Genomic DNA, 15,507 nt, shown 5'->3' on the forward strand with positions numbered 1-15,507 from the left:
AAACATGTGCTATACAATGCATACCTTGAAAGCTATGAGCACTTGTCCATTAGAAGAGTTGTGTTCCAAAGTACCCAAGATGAACTGGTGGAGCTGTGGTAGATACAATACATTGCTTTCAATGGCATGTTAGTACTTCACTATTATAAAAGAAAAAGGAGAAGAAGAGCAGTTTGTGATAGACGTCATTTGTGGCATCAGTTGCATTTTCTGTCATAAACTTCTTTTTTTCCTGCCCACCTATATACAGGGTGTATCAAAAAGGATGGAGCAAACTTACATGGCTGAACGTACACGATAATAGAAGCACAAATGTCAATTAAACATGGGCTCTAAAATGCATACCTTAAGAGCTATGAGATGTTCTTTTCTTCTTGTTTTGGTCCATACTACCAGTTCCCAAAATATGGAAAGCAAAGATCTTGCAGTAGAAGAAATTTGTTTCACAATATTGAAAATCAAGAATATCTCGTAGCTCTTAAGGTACGTGTTTTAGAGCCCATGTTTACGTGACATTTGTGCTTCTATTATCATGTACTTTCAGCCATGTAAGTTTGCGCTATCCCTTTTGATACACCCTTTGTATTAAGTGTTGCAGACAGGATTTGCTCAAGTGGCATATCTTTAAATCAGTGTTTCCCAAAATGTTCTGTGGAACTCTGGTGTGCGACAAGTTCTGAGAAAAACTGTTAATAATGTGGTGTTCTTTTTTTCTAACATTTTGATGATACTATTTTTTTGTTTTATTATTATTTCTGTGTTATTAGTTGTGATTTAAAATTGAAATAAGCACTGAATAAAATAAGTTTCCCTCATTTTTAAGTATTAATAAAAATGAACAAGGTGTTCCATCAAAGTGCCAGAATTCTCAAAGTGTTCCACCAGAGGAAAAGTTGTCAAACCTCTGGTCTAAATGTCCATGTATGGACTGTGGACAGCATGGCTTCTGTGAAGAAAATGGAAGATCCATGTTTAACCGCCCATTGACACCAAGGTCAATAGAGATGGAGTACCAGGTGTACCGGTATGAAATGAGCGTTAAGATACAAATGTGTCGATAGGGAACATTTGTTGTGAACAAGCCTTATTTTTTTTGTTTTGTTTGGTTGGTATGATATCTGTCAAAGATATTTAGTATACATCAAGCCATGGAACAAACATCATCATATGTTTTCATCGTGTTGACAATGTCGAATTTTGTACCAGAAAGTGATGATTTGCGGAAAGCATTAATTTTTTGGTTTCATTTGAAAAAAAGTGCTGCAGAGTCACATCAAATGCTTGTCGAGGCATATGGTGATCGTGCTCTATCAGAAGCGACATGCAAAAGATGGTTTCCACGGTTCAGAAATAATGATTTTGATGTAAGAAATGAAATTTGTCAAATTTTGCTTCAAAGACATGAAAGAAAATCAATTTTGCATCGAATTGCTACTGGCGATGAAAAATGGATTTATTTTAAGAATCCTAAATGGGAAAAATCATGGGTTAATCCGGGACAACCATCAACATCGACTGCAAAACTAGATCGATTCGGCAAGAAGACATTGCTCTGTGTTTGGTGGGATCAGAAAGGTGTGGTGTATCATGAGCTTCTAAAAACTGGTGGAAGTGTGAATACTAATCGCTACAGACAACAAATGATCAATTTGAACCATGCATTGATTGAAAAAAGACCAGAATGGTTCAGAAGACATGGCAAAGTAATTTTTTTACATGACAATGCACCTGCACACAAAGCAAAATTGGTTCAGGATACAATCAAAACCCTTGGCTGGGAGGCGCTACCCCATCCGCCGTATTCACCAGACTTGGCCCCTTCCGACCCTCATTTGTTTTCATCAATGGGACATGCATTGGCTGAGGAACACTTCGATTCCTACGAATAAGTTGAAAATTGGGTGTCTGATTGGTTTGCTTCAGAGGCGAACATTTCTATTGGTGTGGTGTCCACAAATTGCCAGAAAGGTGGTCAAAATGTATAGAAAGCAATGATCAGTACTTTGAATAAAATGTTTTTACTTTTCAATTCAAAATTAGTGTTTCATTTTCACAAAAAACGCTCATTTCATACCGGTACACCTGGTACATACTTGGATTTGGAGAAGGAATTCTGCCATTCCGTTTTCAAAGGAACCATCCTGGCATTTGTTTAAGTAATTTTGAGAAACCAGGGAAAACGTAAATCTGAACTACCAAATGGGCATATGAACTGCCGTCAACCTAGAAAGAATCCACTGTCTTATCACTGCACCACACCCTGCTTGTTCCTGCCTGCTGCAAGCTCGCCCTGTAGCTGCTCAATGACTTCGACTGTAATGTCTAACTGAATCTTTAGTTTGTTGCTTTCTGTGACCTCAGCCCAATAGAACAACTGTTTCCAGTAATGGGAAGACTATCTGTAGAAAGAGGAAATTGATAAATGAGCAATGTGATGTTCATTGTGCACGATTCTTGACGATGAATCCTAAGCCGGATTGTCCATAACTTTGAAAACAAGAGACTTGTTCATGACATGCCACAAATATCTGTCACAGAAAGATGGTACATTTTGGAATTTTAATTGTACCGATGTGTGTGATAACTGGAAGTACAGCATCTTAAGCTGTTTAGTGTTCTCTCATTTCTTAGCTGGAGTGGTGGTTGGTGATTTTTGTGTGGGAAGAAATTGAGGCAAAAAAAAAAAAAAACCCACTTGAGAGGCCTTCATAAACTTAATACAATTTGGTTATAAAAGAAAAGAAAAAAAACAACCTCAGAATTGTTGAAATGATCATCGGAAGAACTGGGAAAATTCTCAACACAATTCTAAACAGAATCAAATTTAATCAGAATCAGAGGTAATGACTAAAATGGTGTTTCATATTTTATATTTAAATAAATACACCATAAACTGATAAGAAGATGATCTTTGAAGATATGATCAAATAAATCCACAAGTATGTCCAGGAATAAAAATTTAGTTTTCTTTGAAACAAAGTGCTATCAATTGCAAGAACTTGGTTTCTTCTTGTTGTCTGTGTTTTGTTATCTCTTTCTGTTTGATTTATTTGTAAACGAGGTGCTGGGAAGTGATTCTGGTTGGGTATCAACTTATTGTCTGTTGTGTAAAATGAAGCTAGTTTGAATATGCTTTGAGGTATGTGTGTCTTCCTCCTTCTCCCTTTTTTCCCCCTTTCCCCTCTCTTTACCATCCATACGCACATTTGCAGCTGTAAACACTGAAATTAGTATTTGACAAACCATTTAATATACTGTATACCACACTTCATGTTACCCCATCGAGGATATGTGCAAATGGATGAGTGAAAGTGCCTATCAAGACAAAATCCTAGTGTTCAGTTCCCCATCTATTACAGAAGAGGACACAAAAATTCAGTTTTATTAACCAGTCAAACATGTAAATAGCTGGACAGTATTTTGCTACATGTTCATTATGTCTTAGCAGACCATGGAGTACATATACATCTGTGTAATTACTCTGCTATTCACAATAAATTGCCTGGCGGAGGTTGTCAATGAACCACTTTCAAGCTGTCTCTCCACCGATCCACTCTCAAACGGCGCGTGGAAAAAATGAGCACTAAAATTTTTCTGTGCAAGCCTTGATTTCTCTTATTTTATAGTGATGATCATTTCTCCCTATGTAGTTGGGTGCCAACAGAATGTTTTTGCAATAGGAGGAGGAAACTGGTGATCGAAATTTCATGAAAAGATCCTGTCGCAATGAAAAACGCTTTGTTTTAATGATTGCCACTCCAATTCACTGTGTCCCCTATTTCACAATAGTACAAAACAAACCACCTTTCTTTGAACTTTTTCAATGTCATCTCTTAGTCCCACCTGATGTGAATCCTACACCGCGTAGCAATACTCTAGAATAGGGTGGACAAGCGTCGTGTAAGCAGTATCTTTAGTAGAGCTGTTGCACCTTCTAAGTGTTGTGCCAAAGAATCACAGTCTTTGGTTTGGTCTACCCACAACATTATCTCTGTGATCGTTCCAATTCATGTTATTTGTTATTGTAATCTGTGAGTATTTAGTTGGATTTACAGCCTTAAGATTTGCGTGACTTATCGCGTAATCGAAATGTAGCGAATTGCTTTTAGTACTCATGTGAATAACTTCACACTTTTTATTATTCAGGGTCAATTGCCAATTTTCACACCATACAGATATCATATCTAAATCATTTTCCAATTTGTTTTGGTTATCTGATGACTTTAAAAGACGGTAAATGACAGCTCACCTGCAAACAATCTAATAGGACTACTCAGATTGTCTTCTATGTCGTTAATGTAGATCAGGAAAAATACAGGGCCTATAACACTTCCTTGGGGAACGCCAGATACTACTTCTATTTTACTCGATGACTTTCTGTCTGTCACTATGAACTGTGCCCCCCTGCGGATCCTGGGGTTAGAATAGGCCTGCAGAATTCCTGCAACTAAAAGGAGTCTCTCACGTTTTGGCCTTTATGTGATGGTCCCCTGTAGGGTTTGACCTCCATTTTTCAAAATTTTTGCGAAGAGTGAGCCAATTGGGGAAGGGCGCCTTACATGGTGCAGTGTGTCCATCGTGCATTGAGATCTTTAGCCCGTTTTCTCGTCGTTGCATTGCAATCCCGCTCACTCTCCGTCTCTTGGGTGAGGATACATTCCTGGGTGCAGTTTTCACAATCCACTATGCTGTGTCGATTTCTCCACCGACAACGACCATGGACTTCTTTGCACCTGATATCCAGCACAGTAGCCAGTCCGTTGTGGTGGGGTCGCCATGTACCCTGTTGGTTGTAGCCCCCGAAACAACACGGGATTCGCTCTGCTGATGCCTGTGCCATTAACTCCCCACGTATGCCAAGGAGTAGATGCCTATCTCCCTGGGGCATTGCTACTCCCGGCAATGGCCATCATGCCAGGTGGCCGTGCTGCGGCTGGGTGGCGCCCGTGGGGAGGGTCCTTGGTCGCAGTGGGTGGCATCAGGGCGGATGACATGCAATGAAGTGTGGCACATCCTCTTTTGCTGGTGGCCAGCAGCCAGCAGTCTCTAAGTGTTCAATTTAATGCAAAGACATATGACCCCAAATCGTTTCCCTCTCTAGCCACTCCATGGCAGGAACGAAAGGCTAAGAATTTCAGCAAAGCTTATTTGCCCTGCTACCTAGTATGTGCAAGAGCTGATGGGGAATCCTTTATGTCCATGAAGCCTCAGTTCTTTGTACAGCATTTAGAGGACAAGTTTGGGGAGGTGGAGGGCTTGTCCAAAATGCACTCTGGGTCACTTTAGATAAAAACTGCATCCTCTGCCCTGTTATGGGCATTACTCGCTTGTGACAAGTTGGACGATGTTTCTGTCAGCATCACACCCCATGAGAGCTTAAATATGGTGTAGGGTATTATATTCCACAGGGACCTTCTTTAGCAATCTGATGACGAGCTGCATGCCAATTTAGAGCAGTGAGGTGTTCATTTCATATGGCACATTCATTGGGGTCCGAGGGATAATCAGGTTGCCACCAGTGCCTTCATCGTGGCCTTCGAGGGTGATACATTGCCTGAGAAGGTCAAGGTGATGGTCTACTGCTGTGATGTCAAGCCCTATGTCCCTCCCCCGATGCGGTGCTGTAAGTGCTGGAAGTTAGGCCATATGTCTTCCTGCTGTACTTCCAGTCTCACATGTTGAGATTGTTTATGCCCATCACATCACTATACTCCTTGTGCCCCACCTCCCATCTGTGTCAACTGTGGAGAGCATCATTCATCTTGCTCGCCAGACTGCAGGATTTTACAGAAACAGCGGAAAATCATGGAATATAAGACCCTGGACTGACTGACCTACACTGAGGCTAAGACTCCATCCTGTGCGAATGACTTCCTCTTATGCCACCACTAGAACAACAGTGATAGCCCCATAATTTCAGCGAATTCCAGTCGGTTCCCCGAGCCATAAGACTACACATGCCCCCTTAGCCGTGTGGGCACTACCGTCCCTGTTGCTCCTGCACCGCCTACTTTGGGAGAAACACCCCCTGACCCGTCAGGGATGTCCGTCCCCACTTCTAAGTCAGAGAAGCGTCCAACTTCTTCGGCTCCTCTTGCTTGGAAGGGGTCCCTTGGGTCCTTCCCCCCTCCCACCAGTGAGAAAGATGATGCCAGCCAGTGGCGTAAGTGCCCACAAGCAGCTGGTCATAGGGCTTCATGATCCTCCTCAGTCCCGGAGACTGAATCAGTGAAGCCCTCCCAGCCAGTGAAACCCAAGGAGCAGCGAGAAAAGTCCAAGACGAAGACCTCAAAGACCAAGGACCTTGCGGTGGTGCCCACCCCACCTCAATCTACAAGCTCTTTGTCTGAGGATGGGGTGGAGATTCTGGTGTCCACTGAGGACCTAGATCTCACCGGACCCTCAGATACCATGGAAGTTGATAGCACGGGTACTCAGTTGGTGGCAGTAGCTGATCCAGCGGGGTAATCTGCCTCCTCGGTTCCTTCATGCCTTTTTCGGCCCCGAACAATGTCATCCTCCAGTGGAATTGCAGTGGTTTTCTCCACCACCTTGCTGAGCTATGACAACTTCTCAGCCTTCACTTTTTCTTCTGCATTGCTCTCCAGGAAACTTGGTTTCCGGCAATGCCAACCCCCGCGCTCTGTGGCTATTGGGGTTAATATAAGAATCGGGCAGCTTATGAGAGAGTATGTGGTGGAGTCTGTGTCTTCGTCCTTAACTCTCTTTACAGTGATTGTGTTCCTCTTCAAACACCTTTAGAGGCTGTCGCTGTTCGGGTCTGGACGCCTCAGGCTGTTACTGTCTGCAGTCTCTATCTTCCACTGGGTGGTGGTGTCCCGCAGCATGTATTGGCTGCGCTGATAGCCCAGTTGCCGCCACCTTTTCTGTTATTGGGCGACTTTAATGCTCATAAGCCTTTGTGGGGTGGATTGGTGGCAACAGGCCGAGGCACTGTCATTGAGCAAGTGTTGGCACAGCTCGACCTTCCTCTTTTAAATATGTTGCCTCCACACATTTCAGTGTGGTGCATGGCACGTACTCAGCCACCGACCTTATGGTCTGCACCCCTTGCCTTCTACCATTTCTCCAGTGGAGTGTGCATGATGACTTGTGTGGTAGTGACCACTTTCCAATCTTTCTGTCACTGCCACTCGTCACTCACATGGGCACCTCTCAAGATGGGCTTTGAATAAGAGTGACTAGGACTCGTTCGCCTCCATTGCCACTCTTGAGCCTCTTTCTCATGACGCCATTGATGTGGTGGTTCACACGATCACCACTGACATCATTTCTGCCATGGAATCTTCAATTCCCTGTTCTTCCGTGACCCCTTGGTGGAGGACTGTGCCTTGGTAGTCACCAGAGATCACTGAGGATCATTGAAGCACCTGATTACCTTTAAACTGCTCCGTGCCCAAGCCCAACGCCTTATTCGCCTACGGAAGCAGGAGTGCTGGGAATAGTATGTCTTCACCATTGGCACCCGTACCTCTCCATCTCAGGTTTGGTGCAAGATTAGGCGACACTCTGGGTATCAGACATCGGTCGGTGTACCTGGACTTTCAGTGACTGGAGCAGTCTTTACTTAATCAGAAACAATTGCAGAACTCTTAGCAGATCATTATGCTCAGAGCTCTACTTCTACGGATTACCCACTGGCCTTCTGCTCCCTGAGGAGCGGTTGGAAAGTCGAAGCCTTTCAGTCCATACAAGCGACATCTCCTTGACCCTTTCAACTGTATCCGGGTTGAGGGTGAGTTCCCCTCTCAATGACAGGAAAGCATTATCGTCCCAGTGTTGAAGCCTGGCAAGAACCCCCCAGAGGTGGACAGCTGCCACCTCATTAGCCTCACCAACGTTATGTGCAAGTTTCTCGAACACATGGTGAGCTGGAGGTTGAATTGGCTACTTGAGTCTCGGGGCCTTCTGGCGGCTCGGTCCCAGGGTGTGTTCCGTAAGGGCTGCTCTGTCACCGATAATCTGGTCTGCCTGGATTCTGCCATCTGCACAGAATTTGCGTGCTGTCAGCCATCTGGTTGCTGTCTTTTTTGACATGCGGAAGGTGTATGATACGATGTGGCGTCATCACATCCTCACCACGCTTCATGGGTGGGGTGTTAGGGGCCCACTCCCGCTTTTTATTCAAATTTTCTTTCGCTTCATTCCTTTCACGTGTAAGTTGGTTCCTCCCATAGTTCCTCCCGAGTTCAGGAGAATGGGGTCCCGCAAGGCTCTGTCTTGAGTGTCTGCCTCTTTTTAGTTGCTATCAATGAGCTAGCTGCAGCTGTGGGAACATCGGTCTCGGCTTCTTTGTATGCTAATGACTTTTGCCTGTAGTATAGCTCCACTGGCATTGCGGTTGCTGAATGGCAACAACAGGGCGCTATACGGAGGACGCAGTCTTGGGCCACCACGCACGGCTTCCAGTTCTTGGCTGCTGTGGCCTGCGTCATGCGTTTCTGCCAGCGTCGCACTGTTCACCCTGAGCCATGGCTTTATCTTGATTGCGAACCTCTTGCCATGGTGAAGACACATCGGTTTTTGGGATTGCTTTTTGATGCCTGGTTGACTTGGCTTCCTCATATTCGGCAGCTTAAAGAAACATTGTGGCACCATCTTAACGCTCTTCGTTGCTTGAGTCACACTAGCTGGGGTGCCAATCTGTCTACCCTTCTACAACTGTATCAGGCATTGATTCAGTCCCGTCTCGATTATGGGAGCCTGGCTTTCCATTCGGCATCGCCTTCCACATTGTGATTGCTTGACCCCATACTTTACTGCAGGATCTGACTCACAACTGAAGCATTCCGCACAATCCCGGTAAACAGCCTACTTATGAAGTCTGGTGTCCCTCCATTGCGGATCTGGTGCCAACAACTACTGTCCGCTTATGCTGCAAATGTTTTTAGCTTTCCTGGGCATCCAAATTACCGTCTCCTTTTCACCAACTTGGTCGTCCATCTTCCAGAACGGCAGCCCCGGTCAGGATGTACGATCGTGGTTCGCATCTGGGCTCCTCTCTGAGGTCGAGTTGTGCCCTCTCCCACCTCTTTTCCAGGCCATATACATACATCCCCATGGTGTGCGCCCCGCCCATGCATTCGGCTGGATTTGGCACAGGGTCTGAAGGACTCAGTCACTCCTGAGGCCCTCTGCTGCCGCTTTCTTTCCATCCTTGCTGCCTTTCATGGTTCTGACGTAGTCTATACCGACAGTTTGATGGTTGCTGGTCGAGTTGGTTATGGTCTTACTCTTGGGGATCATTCTGAACAACGCTCATTGCCGGCTGGCTGCAGTGTTTTCACTACCGAGCTGGTCGCCATTTCTCACGCCCTAGAGTATACCCGCTCCTGCTCAGGTGAGGCCTTAGTTATCTGTAGTGGCTCCCTGAGTGGTTTATGTGCTATCAATCAGTGTTCCCCTCGCTCTCGTCTGGTGATGGCTATCCAGGAGTCCATCCATACTCTTGCCAGTTGCGGCCGCTCTGTGGTTCTTATGTGGACCCCCGGGTCATGTCGGCATCCCGGGTAATGAACGTGTTGACACGGTGGCCTAACAGGCTGTCGGTGCACCAGCTTTGGAGATTGGACTTTCGAAGTGTGATCTCCATTCAGTTTTGCAGCAGAAGGTCCTTGGTACCTGGAGTTTTGAATAGCGCACCCTGCCTTCACCCAACAAACTTCGGATAGTCAAGGAGACTACTGCTGTGTGGCGCTTCTCCTTGTGGGCCTCTCACAAGGACTCTGTTGTACTCTGCCAGCTGCACATTGGCCACACCTGGATGACACATGGTTATTTACTGCGCCGGAGGACCCACCCCTCTGTCATTGTGCTTCAGCATTGACAGTGGTCCACATTTTGTTGGACCGTCCACTTCTAACTGCACTCAGGCAGACGTTTACACTGCCTGATACGCTCCCTGCACTTTTAATGGATGACGCTGCCATGGCAGGCTTAGTTTTGAGGTTTATGCATGCAGCGGACTTTTATCACTCAATCTGAGGGTTTGTCTCTTTCTTTTGTGTGGAGTCTGCCCTTTGTCCTATGGTTTTAGATTGGGTTTTTAGTGTGTCTCTTGGTGGTTGGGTTTTCCTTTTTTTTTGTTTCCATGGTCGGCCAATCATTGTAACACTCTGTGTGTTTTTAATTCCTCTTTTCTGGTCTTTGTCTATGTCTTTCTTGTTCTGTGTCATCCCTTGTCATCTCCGTTGCTTGTTTTTGTTCCTTGTGGATGTTTCATGATAGTGGAAAAAGGGACTGATGGCCTTTGTAGTCTGGTCCCTTCAACCCCCACAAACAAACCACAAACCATCCAACCACTATGAACTGTGACCTTTATGACAGGAAAGCACAAATCCGAGGCAATATTCCACAGGCACGCAGTTTGGTTAGAAGACACGTTTGAGGAACGGTGTCGAAATCCTTCTGGAAATCTAAAAATGTGGAATCAATTTTATATCCCCTGTCAATAGCTCTCATTACTTCATGAGTATAAGGAGCTAGTTGTGTTTCACAAGAACGATGTTCTATATAATTGCGATATTGTTGTGATATTGGTGTCAATTACTGAGTTTGGTTGAATTATATCTGAAACTTGTTGAACAGTAATGTTGCAGTTTAAATAAGTATTCTGAATATTTTAGCTGAGAATATTCATACTCTTTCAAAACTAAAAGGAAAACTGTGTGACACATTTATGCCAGATCTGTGGGATAAATTACTGATAAAAACCCAAACCATCTTGCAACAACACATTTGCTTGTGATACTCTTGAGTTTCAGATGTAAAACGGTGGTGGTAGTGATGTGCACAAGTCTATTGTGCTCTGACAGATAGCTGGAAACAAAAGATGTGTGTGTACAGTTTTCATAGTAGAATCTGCAAGCAGCTACCTACCTAAGTAAGATGAAACTGAATTGACAGACACCACCAACCAGTATATGGCTGTTGTAAAGAAGATGGTTTATACCTGTCTATTATGTATTAACAAGGGTCAGTGCAACATGAAACTGTCACCATGAAGGTAAAAAAAGAAAACAGCCAAACATAATGCCATCCCTGTTTTGGGTTTACAGGTGGGAATTGCACCAAGGGAGACATAAGAAAAGGATGACAGTAATACCAAGTTTGAAATAGTAATCATCTGGAATGTGGTAATGAACAGCACATATGGGAAATGTGTAATGTCAGTACAAAATGAATCAACAGGAGTGTGTTTGTTAGTCAGGTGAGAAACTGATGAGATACTTGCCCAGACTGCAAATAGTGTGTTAGTTATCATATTAAAGTAAGAACAAGACAAAATGGATTTGTCTACTAGAGTGATTGAACATGTGAGGCAAAATTTTAATGGTGTGCTGAGACCAACTGTTGATGTTGCCCCTCAAGAGAACAGTCATTTTTAAGTTAAATTGTCTAAATTTTGTTGTAATGGCCCAGTTTTAAATCTATCAGGATTTTATAACAACATAACATTAGCTCATATAACTTAGGATTAAAGGAAATGACAAATCAAAAAGCAGTAGCATTGAGTTGTCAATAGGCATACATAAAAGAAAGAAAACTTGCTATCTTTCAGAGTTGTCCTGTGACAAGCTAGAGTGAAATACACATAACCCCCCCGACACACACACACACACACACACACACACACATGTGGTGCTAGCTAGACAAACAGTGACAATGCTATTTTGCAGCAGGTGGACTGGTTGTGGTTGGGGTACTGTTGGTTGGGGTGGATGGAGAGGGAGACAGGAGGCAGCAAGAGGGACTGGAGGTGGGTGGCTAGCGGTTCAGAGGGAGGCGGCTGGTTTGCCAGCTAGAAATGTGGGAAGGAGGGCTAGCAGGTATATGGGCTTGCATGATTTTAGCAGATGGTGGGAGTGGTGTTTGCTGATGGCAACCTGGGTGGTGGGTATGGGGACAGTGAGTTACGGGAGATTAAGACCAGGGTGATTGTGGGATTGGAGGATGTATTGTAAGGATAACTCCCATCTGTGTAGTTCAGAGAAGCTGGTGGTGCAGGGAAGGATCTAGATGGCTTGGGAAACACCTGTTGAAATTGACCATGTTGTGATCAGCTGCAACTTTGTTCTTGACAACAGCTTGGTGGTGGCCATTCATCCTGGTGGACAGCTGATTATCAAGAACAAAGTTGACTACCCAGTGGCATAACATGCAGTGGAACACAACATGCTCAATTTCAATGGCTGCTTAACAACCCGAGTCATCTCTATCTTCCCCACCACCAACAGCTTCTCTTAACTATGCAGATAGACGTTATCCGTAAAACACATCCTCTGGTCATGTAATTGTCTTGCCCTCAATCTCAAGTAACACTCTGTCCCTGCATTCTACACCCAACAATTTCCCCTTCATCTGAACTGTCATCCCCTCCTAATTGACATCCCTCAGATGCCAGCCAATATACCTATAACCCCTTCTTCCTGCGTTCCTAGCTGGCAAATCGACCGCCTCCCTCTGAGCCACTAGCCACCCACTCCCAGTCCCTCTTCCTGCCTCCTGCCCCTCTATCCCTCTACCCACCCCACTTGACACTACCCCCACCAAAACCAGTCCACTTGCTGCAAAATAGCATTGTCACTGTTAGTCTAGCCGGCACCATATTGGTGCATAGGCAGGTGTGTGTGTGTGTGTGTGTGTGTGTGTGTGTGTGTGTGTGTGTGTGTGTGTGTGTCTAGCTCGCCAAAGGATAATTCCAAAAGCTAATAACTTTTCTTCCTTTTGTGTCCACCTGTCGAAATTCAGCACTTGTGCTTTTTGGTAAGTGGACTCCTTTCATCCTAAAGTATTTACATTCTGCAAGAACTTTGCCACAACTTTTATAACCTTAGGTCAACTATTTCATATTATCTTGCTTATACTTTTTATGTGCAGAAAAATAAGGAACAGGACTTTAAAAAAACTATAGGAGCCCTGAGAAGTCCTTCATAAACTGATTCAGCTTATATTTTCATTTTTCTCTTGTCTCATTGACCAGAATTCACTAACAAGCACGAACAAGTACATTGCAAATGGCAGAGGGCTTTACCTTACAGTGTCTGTGCCAGCCCAGTGACACACCAAGTCACGTGCATTGGTGTTGTCTAAATGGATTGTGCTAAATGACAGTGTGACACCTCACTGTCCTCAGTCCATTAAACCATAATGGAATTAAAACAAAGAAATAAATTGTAGGGACGGGCTTTGTAATGTCAGAATGCAATCATGAGAGGATGCAGCGGGTATCCCACTTATCTTCTTTTGTAGTTTTTTTATTCTCCTTAGTTTTGTGTTTGTTTCTGTTCTTCAGTTAATCTCTAACTTATGGCTTTTCTCATTTTTCATTGCCCTCTGGGACTGTCGTGTTCTAATAATTTTCATTGTTTGTGTTTGTATTCCACCTGTTGCCCATTTGTTTGTCCTTTTTTTTTTTTCACTAAATCCATTCTCTCGCATGAGTCTTGCCACTTGCAATGTAATATATGTGTGATTTGCCTATTTTGTCATTTTTTCACAGGCATTTACTAACTGCTTACACTTTTTTCTAACTTCCAGGTGAGGTATGTTTATTTTTTATTTTGATTTGTTTATTTGTGAATATAACCCATCTGGCAATTAAAGATAGTAACAACTCCTTAAATTAATGTTTTAATGCTGATTTCTTGTATGTGCATTTAATTGAAAATAGTGTTGCACTGCTGGCACTTGTTAAATTATTTGTTTTTCTTTTCTCTTGTTCCTTTTTGCTCATGTAGTAGTGTCTTCATCAGTGAATAATTTTACTGTGTTAAGAAACGCTTCACATGGTCATTTGTTATATTGGATGAATTTGGCACTACTGGCACTTGTTAAATTATTTGTTTTTCTTTTCTATTGTTCCTTTTTGCTCATGTAGTAGTGTCTTCATCAGTGAATAATTTTACTGTGTTAAGAAACCCTTCACATGCTCATTTGTTGTATTGGATGAATTTTACAGTTGCATTTTTTGATCATTTTGTTCTATTATCCAGCAAATAACCAAAACCATATTTATTATGAGTCACATTTTTACTGATAATTAATGAATCATTTAATTTTGTGTTGTTTTTTTTTTCTTCCAGAATGTGTTCATTTGCTTCTTGCACATGGGGCGCCAGTTAAGGTGAAAAATATTGCAGGATGGAGCCCTTTGGCTGAAGCAATTAGCTATGGTGATAGACAGACAAGTAGGTACAAGACTATAATGATAGTATTTTAAAATGCAATAGAGTTTCGTAATGATGATATAGTCTTTTTTCAGTCGTAAGTAAAATTATTTTGTTTGTTTGTAAAGCTGTAAAGTTTCTAAGGTTCTATCAAAAATTTAAACTGGCTCTTAGTTTTCTTTTTGATGTCAGACTACATGTCCTATGGTGTAAAAGTTAAGGTATAACACACAGGACTCATAGAGATGGTTAATAATAATAATAATAGTTGACTGGTTTATGTAGGAGCACTCACTACACTAAATATACACACTAGGCAGAGATCAGAACCAACCAACACACAGAAGAAACCCACAAAACCAGCATGGCAACACAGGTTACAGATCAGAATAGAAAAACTGAGAAAAGACATCGGACAGCTAACACAATTTATAAGAAATGAAATATCAGACAAAAAACGAAAAAGGTTAGGTAAAATCTCACAACAAGAAGCGATAGAGCAATTAGATGAAAAGAAGCAGAAATTACAAGCATTGGCCAAACGACTTAGAAGATACAAAAAAAGCGAAAATAGAAGGAAACAAAACCAAACATTCAACACAAACCAAAAGAAATTTTACCAGACAATAGATAACACACACATTAAAATAAACAATCCATCAAACATAACAGAAATGGAACACTTCTGGAGCAACATATGGTCAAACCCGGTACAACATAACAGACACGCACGGTGGATACAAGCAGAAACAGACACGTACAAGATGATACCACAAATGCCTGAAGTGATAATTTTGCAACATGAAGTCACCCGAGCAATTAATTCTACGCACAATTGGAAAGCCCCTGGAAATGATAAAATAGCAAATTTCTGGCTCAACACATTCACATTTAACTAAATTATTTAACAGTTACATTGCAGACCCATACACAGTCCCTGATACACTTACACAAGGAATAACTTATCTGAAACCTAAAGATTAAGCAGACACAGCAAACCCAGCAAAATATCGCCCCATAACATGCCTACCAACAATATACAAAATATTAACTTCAGTCATTACACAGAAATTAATGACACATACAACACAGAACAAAATTATAAATGAAGAACAAAAAGGCTGCTGCAAAGGAGCACAAGGATGTAAAGATCAACTGATAATAGATACATAGGTGACATATCAAGCTAAAACTAAACAAAGGTCGCTGCACTACGCATACATTGATTACCAAAACGCTTTTGATAGTGTACTCCACTCATGGTTACTACAGATATTGGAAATATACAAAGTAGATCCTAAGTTAATACAGTTCCTAA

At 42.8% G+C, this 15,507-nt stretch overlaps 1 protein-coding gene across 1 annotated transcript in view; it reads left to right on the plus strand.

The window, feature by feature from the left end:
• LOC126248104 (ankyrin repeat domain-containing protein 13C) overlaps positions 1-15,507 on the plus strand; it is a 107,695-nt gene that overhangs the window by 10,252 nt on the left and 81,936 nt on the right. The window contains exon 3 of the mRNA XM_049948775.1: positions 14,106-14,210. Coding sequence (XP_049804732.1) covers positions 14,106-14,210 — 105 coding nt within the window. The remainder of the gene's footprint in view (positions 1-14,105; positions 14,211-15,507) is intronic.

This window comes from Schistocerca nitens, chromosome 3 (assembly GCF_023898315.1).
Source record: "Schistocerca nitens isolate TAMUIC-IGC-003100 chromosome 3, iqSchNite1.1, whole genome shotgun sequence".
Classification (NCBI taxonomy): domain Eukaryota; kingdom Metazoa; phylum Arthropoda; class Insecta; order Orthoptera; family Acrididae; genus Schistocerca; species Schistocerca nitens.